Source organism: Ciconia boyciana, chromosome 8 (genome assembly GCF_034638445.1).
Source record: "Ciconia boyciana chromosome 8, ASM3463844v1, whole genome shotgun sequence".
NCBI lineage: Eukaryota > Metazoa > Chordata > Aves > Ciconiiformes > Ciconiidae > Ciconia > Ciconia boyciana.
In genome coordinates, this window is record NC_132941.1 from 3,658,283 (window position 1) to 3,664,939 (window position 6,657).

Below are 6,657 nucleotides of genomic sequence, written 5' to 3' on the forward strand. Positions count from 1 at the left end.
GCCAGCAGCTGGGGACAGCCCAGTGCGTGGTCTGAGACCTGCCAGCTCGTGCCGTGGGACACGGGGACAGAGACAGTCAAGAGGCGCTGGGCAGTGTTGGGTCTGGTTCTCACTCTCCGCTTACCCCAAATACTCTCTCTCCTGGTCAGCCCTGTGTCCCAAAGAGCTGCTACGTAAGGATGTGTTCATACTGCTCCCTGCATGCCAGAACATGGCAGCAGGGACTGTCTTCCCTTCTGTCTGTCTCCAAAAGGGAGAAGAAACCCATCCCATCCCATCCCACCCCACCCCACCCCATCCCATCCCACTGCAGTTCTTCGTACCCCTCTTGCCTGAGCCCCTCCATCCCTGCAGCACCTTCTCCCTCCCCAGCATGGAGGCAGGCCAGGGGGACTAATGTCCTTGCATTAGTCACTCCCCAAAGATTTACATCCTTCCCAGGGCTTCACACACGGCTGTGGGAGAACCAGGTAGGCTCTGAGCCAGGAGAGCCAAAAGTTCCAGAGAGCCTTTCCTACAGCGGGTGGAGAAAACGGAGTAAAAGCCTGTGATCGCACCTTTGCAGCCTCTCAGGGTGACAGTACCTAGCGCTGTGCATGTGTGCAGCTCTGCACTTTGGTGTAGGTGCAAAGGGCACTTATAGATTGGCCACCTTGGGAGACGTGGCCCTGGACCATGGAGGAGCCAGCATGTCTCCTCCCAGGGATCGATACTGGAAGTGTGGCAGATGCTTGATCCCAGAATCAGGGCTAGAGCATGAGTAGGATACAAAAAAGGATGGTTTTCTAGTTGTCACGGGGCTGCCAGAATATGGAATAATGACCATAAATACCCCCAGATGTTTTTCACCCTGAGTACAGGCAGGAGACACATTCCCAGCTGCTGGCCAGAGACCCTCACCCACCCAAGCTGGGTGGCAAACCTCCTTATGACAGTCTCCAGAATGATCCTATGGGACAAAGCAGCCCCCAAAGCTGTGCCTCCCGTCTCCTTGTGGGTACGTCTCTTCAGCAGACCGTGTTGGCAGTTGTCCCATTGGAGCCCCCTGATGCCACCCCACCATTTACAGCACCATCCTTGATGTTCTTCTCTGAGACTGAGACGGGTTTGTGTCTCTCGTGCCTGGTCATGGCTGTTTCAATGCCCCTGAGGCACAACTGCACATCCTCCCGAAAGGAGGGGGTGTACAGTCCATAAATGACAGGGTCGGTGCAGGTGTGCAGCAAGCCAAAGAGAAAGAAGCTGTGGTTGACATACTCCGGCATCTTCTGGATCATGGCTGGCTGGAACCAGTACCACAAGCCCAGGAGGTAGTATGGGGTCCAGCAGATGATGAAGGTGGCAACAATCACTATGGTCATCTTGAGAGTCTTCATGCGTGCCTTGGAGATGTGGTCGTTTTGATTTCTTATCAAACCTGCCAGGGAGAGTCAAAAGGATGGCTGGAGATGGGAGAAGACCAGGAGAACATAACCAACCATGACTGTGCTTCTGCCAGGGGAGACCATCTCATGGTCTGGTCCATGGCCCACAGGAAGCAGAAGACAGCAAGGAGGGGGGGGTCAAGAAGTTTGTGTAAAACCCCTTAGTTGGGTTACCCTTCAAAGGGTGTTGGGACAGACCCAACAACGCTCCAGGCTGGAGCAGGGTCAGTCATAGAGTCATGGTGGACACTAAAGGGCTGGGACCTGCTTACCTTTATTGACCTTTAGCTGCTTACTGATCTCCCAAATGATTCGGATGTAGCAAATGATCATGACGCTCAGGGGGGTGATGTAGAGGGTGGTGAAGGTGAACATGTTGTAGATGGTTTCCTCCCAGTGCGCTCGGAAGCTCCCATGAGTAACGCACTGGGTGAAGTTCCCTCCCGGGACCGTGTGCAGGTGGAAAAGGAAAAGCTGAAATGGAGAACCAAATAATAACTCAGAGAGGCTTTGGAACAGGGCACCGTGTCCTGCAGATGATCCTGGCAGTGCATGGAGAGCACCTCTCTGCCGCTGTCGAACTGGGAGAGGTGCTCTGGGCACCTAACTCATGGCTGTGGCCAGGATGGATGGGATCTGATGGCTGTGAAATCCCATTTTCTGGCCATATCGAATGTTATTTTGGTCAGGAACTGCTCAGGTTTGTCTTGGTCTGCTCCAACATGTTTTGCAGTGGTGCAGTGATGCATTTTTAGGAGAAGATAACCATGCGCATGAGGAATAAAAAATAGTGGACACAATTTTTTCCCAGCCCTTAGCGTAACACCCTGATGGTGTTGCAATGAACAGGTGCTATAAGGAAGGTGCAAAGCAGCGCTGAGCACCCAACACAGCAACCACACCACTTTGCTCAGCAAAGCCAATCTGGTGGTGCTGGAGCCCATGGATTGGGATGGACAATGGGGCTGCCAGGATGGGGAAGCCCTTCTCCAAAACCACCCCAGCCTGGGCAAACCACACGGGGAGGGCACCGAGCCCTACCTGGGGCAAAGCCAGGAGCACGCTGCCAGCCCAGGCGGCGCGGAGCAGCAGTCCATTGCGGCGGCGAGCGCGGGAGAAGGGATGGAGGACGGCTGCGTGCCGGTCAAGGCTGATGACCACCAGCACCAGGGCGGCCGCGTACATGGCAAAGAGCTTGAGGAAGTTGAGGAGCTTGCAGGAGATGTCCCCTCCGTACCACTGCACCGTCACGTTCCACGCCGCGTCCAAGGGCATCACCGCCACTGTCACCAGCAGGTCGGCCAGCACCAGGCTGAGGATCAGCGGCCGCACGTGGGATTTCCTCCTCTTCCTCAGCAGGCTGCCGAGCACCGCCGCGTTGCTGCCCACCGCCAGCAAGAAGAAGATGGCCGTGATGATCACACGGACCCTTGCCGCTTGTGTGAATCGGGGCTCGACCCAGTGCTCAGGGCAGCCAGAGGCCGAGACGTTGGCATCCCCCTCCGCAGTGGGGCGGCGGGGAGATGCGGGGAGCTGCTCGTCACTCATCCCCTGCCAAAACGCAAGCGGCAAAGTGAACCCCCTCTTAGGAGCTGTGTTGTGTGTTATATTTTTCAATATAAGGAGAAATGGGCAGATGGTGGGATCTGCACCAGAGGCACCCGCAGCAACCTGCCAGTCCTGGCCTGCCCTTGCCTGTCCCCTCTGTGTTGCCTGTTTTGCCAAGCTGCCGCACCTCCCGGTCGCGGTGACACTGCCCGGCTGCCCTCTTTGGCTAACCCCTGCCGTAGCTATAGCGATTGCTCACACAGACATATATTTTTAGCTCTTTGCAAGGCTGTTGAGCAGCTGGGAAGCGGGAGCGGTGTCCAGGACCATGGGACGAGCCACTGCCCGCCAGCACCCGGACAGGAATGGGTCACAGCCGGATGGCAGCTGGCTGAGCCTGTGCCGGGGCAGCCATGCTCAGCTCAAGGACTTGTCCTTCCAAAGGGGCTTTGCAAGCAGGGCTCAGCTTTTTAGAGCCCCCCCCGGCAGTTCCCATTAGTGTGTTAAACCTTAATGGTCCACCTCCATCTCCAGCGCCAGATCCGGGGCCGTGGGTGGGAGCACCTGGGGGTGGCCAGGAGGGGAGAAGGGGGATCCCACGCTGTCCAGGGACTGACAGTGGCTCTCAGGAGAGGATCACGGTGGCATTTAGGAGCCCGGACCTTCCCAGGACCCAGGCAGCACCAGCTCAACGCCTCTGTCCCTTTGCCTTCGGGAGGCGAAGCAGGAGGAAGAGGTGAAGGTAGAAACACACCCACACGGGGGGTGGCTAGGGGCCGATGAGCAGCGTGGTGTCCCCCGGCTGGATTTAATTGCCCTTTTTGCCCAAGCACAACCACCCTAGGGACAACACATTTCAAGAGCAAATACTTCCAGCTCTCAGGGACACGAGCTGTTAACAGTCCCAGCCACAGGTAGGGTATGTCTCTTACTGTTTCAAGCACTTTCTGGTTTGCTGATACCAAAATAAAGCATTCCCCATCTTTGCAAAAATAACACGAGCAGCAGAGATCAAATCTGTCTCCCCAGCTCTGCGGGATGGAGATGCCGACACCTTGCAGCAAGCCACCCTCCTCCAGCCCCAGCACCCAACCCCAAGCCCCCTTGCTGCCTTCGCCCCCCTCCCTCCCCAAAGACCAACCCAACAAGCGAGCAGCGAAAAGAAAAAGTACCGAGCTTGCTGGCTGTCTGGGAGAAACAAGGGGAAACCCATGTCGAGGTCTGGATTTGTCCCAGCTGATGGGAACGTACCTGGCTTACGCATGCGCTGGTGCCAGGAGAAGATGCTCCTTGTTTTGCCCCACGGGTCTCCCACCGCCGCGGTGCTGAGTCAGGATGCTCCAGCGTGTCTTTGCATCACGTCCCTGCAACAAACCCCTTGAAGCAGCAAAATTTCCCCTTGCCGGCGGCCGAGCTGGGAGCTACGCTGCTTTTAGCACAGGCGTATGCAGGCATCTGGAGATGGCAACGCTGATGCAAACATCCCCTGCACCGGCACACCAGGAGTGGGGCACGCGGAGGTGGGCACCCACGGGCAGCCTGGCTCAGGCAGCTGCCCGAGTTTCACCCCCAGGCAGGGGCCGGCACCCCTGCCCTTGCGGGCTTAACGAGCTGCCCGATTTCAGGCTTAATGAGCAGGCAGCGGGGATGATGACAAAGCCGCTGTATTGCAAGAAATGGCCAAAATTCAAGATGTTGTGGCCAAATGTGGCCCCGTCAGGGATAAGTGCCAACACTCCCTGCACCGGTTTTCTATAAATACAGGGAAATGAGTTAATTATCCCTGGAGTTAGTGATGAACGTCCCGTTGCTCAGACAACCAGGAGACTCGCAGCACGCACAGACACACACACGCCCCAGCGATGCTCCTGGACCACACAGGTCCGTGGGAGCGTCATGGATGAACACAGGTACGTGCCTGGACTGGAAATGCTGTAAGGAGGGAATGAATAAGGAGAAACTTAGGTCATTTTGCCATTTTAATGAATATACTCTTTCCTCTGCACTCTATCAGTTCCCACCTTGGTTGGTCTTTTTTATTTCTGTCGGAGTAATGCAGTGAGAGCTTTGATGTGTGGCATGAAACCCTGGGAGGGACAAACTGCTCACAGGGGCTTAAAAAACACAATGTGCAATGCGAGGCCAGGGAGGGAAACCGAGGACACCCCGCTCCTGCAGCCAGCAAAAGCAAAAGAGCTGTGGGGATGACAGAGGGCCAGCCCCAAGCCCCACTGGGGCCAGCACCGGCACGCACGCTCCCAGGGGCATCGCAGGGACTTTAATTACATGCAAACAGACCTTCACATCTCCCGGTCTATTAAATTAAGAAGTACACAGCGTACAGAGGGACCGCAGGTCCCAGGTGGCTCTGTGTTGTTCCCCAAGAGGATGAGGTTCACTTTCTGGGATAGGAGGTTTTCCGTCATTAAACCTATTCCCACTTATTTTTGGGAGGAAATGCCCGAGCTCTGAGAGGGGGGGAAGAGCTCTGTCTTTGAGGCTGCTCTCCTTGCAGGAGTGCTCCTGGGCACAGCAAAAAAAGGAGGATTTTTTCCCCTTTGTGGGTTTAAGAGTCAAATTGTGTGGCAGAGAGACCGGCTCCTGAGACCCAGGAGATGCTGCGGGCGCTGGACCACGTCAGCCCGTGAGGCATCACCATCCATCGGGGTTCCCCAAACCCCCCATCACTTCTGCATTTAACCACCAAAAGGGATCGGGCCGGAAACTCTCTGCTCAGAGCCACAGAGGGCAATTTATGCATTCAAAATGCTCTATACCCAAGGGGAAAGAGAAAAGCAGACCCACGCCTGGCACTGCCAGCCCTCCACCCAAAATGTGGTCTCACAAGCTGAGGGTGAAGGGACATTGTCCTGCCAAGACCCAGTTTCAAAGCTGCTTAACGGCTGCAGCCCCGGCATCAACAATATCCCTCCGGAGAGGGATACCAGCCCCCCGATCCTGCCGGAGAGTGGCTGAAACCCCAAAGCCACCGCGGGCAGAGCGGGAGGGCGGGCGCCCAGTGAGCACCAGCCGCCCCTGCCATACAGGAGGGGACCGTCCCCATCACCTCCTTACCTGGCCAGAGCATCGCCCACCAGCACAGCGGGGAAGAGCCTGGTCCCTGGGGAAAAAAAAGCACAAAAACCACGAAGAAGTTGGGGGGAAGCCCATTTATTACAGCAGCCACCTCCTTCTTGCATTAGACTCCTGCTTAAACCCGAGATTAATTTGGCCCCACGTGCTCATCCTTATTTTCCCTTTCATTTAGCTCTTTGCACCTGCACTAAAGCAATTAAATAGCGATTCAGGAATGTATTCCCTGTTTGTCCTCCTTCCCGGCTGGCTGCCTTTTTGTCTAGAAATGTCCTCTCCATCCCCGACTGTATGATGCAAGAGGGGGACAGGATTTTTCTTAGGAATTGTAAGCCTCGCTCATGCCACAACAAAGCCTCTGGTCCCTGTTCAGAGAGGATTTTTTTAGCATGCCATCACACAGAAATGTCCTGGGCATGCATTAGCAATAAGTCTTATTTTAAGGGTGGGGTCCCTTATTAAAATGACTATTTTTCTCCGGCGTTTGCACAGTAACCCCCTTGTGTTTTCTTTTTTTGCTCGTCTCCTCAAAGGTCAGCTTGGATGTTGTCTGCTCAGCAGCCTTCAGCTGAATCTCTGAACACTGGTTTAA

The 6,657-nt window shown here is 55.6% G+C and overlaps 1 protein-coding gene across 1 annotated transcript; it reads right to left on the reverse strand.

Moving 5' to 3' along the window:
- Positions 1–370: 370 nt before the first annotated feature.
- On the reverse strand, positions 371–6,332 carry LOC140655782 (gonadotropin-releasing hormone II receptor-like). Its single transcript, XM_072870682.1, has 6 exons — positions 6,251–6,332; positions 6,048–6,093; positions 4,224–4,336; positions 2,466–2,975; positions 1,697–1,898; positions 371–1,417 (listed from the first exon to the last, which is right to left on the reverse strand). The coding sequence occupies exons 4-6, from the start codon at positions 2,970–2,972 to the stop codon at positions 1,008–1,010; spliced, it is 1,119 nt and encodes a 372-aa protein (XP_072726783.1). The 5' UTR covers positions 2,973–2,975; positions 4,224–4,336; positions 6,048–6,093; positions 6,251–6,332; the 3' UTR covers positions 371–1,007.
- Between the last annotated feature and the right edge of the window lie 325 nt (positions 6,333–6,657).

What these genes read in the sequence shown, in the direction of transcription:
- LOC140655782 (XM_072870682.1), bottom strand. Translation starts at nt 2,972, where the DNA reads ATGAGTGACGAGCAGCTCCCCGCATCTCCCCGCCGCCCCACTGCGGAG. An exon ending in TGCTCCTGGCTTTGCCCCAG is followed by an intron (nt 1,899 to 2,465) that starts GTAGGGCTCGGT and finishes TCTCCATTTCAG; the next exon opens with CTTTTCCTTTTCCACCTGCA. An exon ending in GCAGCTAAAGGTCAATAAAG is followed by an intron (nt 1,418 to 1,696) that starts GTAAGCAGGTCC and finishes TCTCCCTGGCAG; the next exon opens with GTTTGATAAGAAATCAAAAC.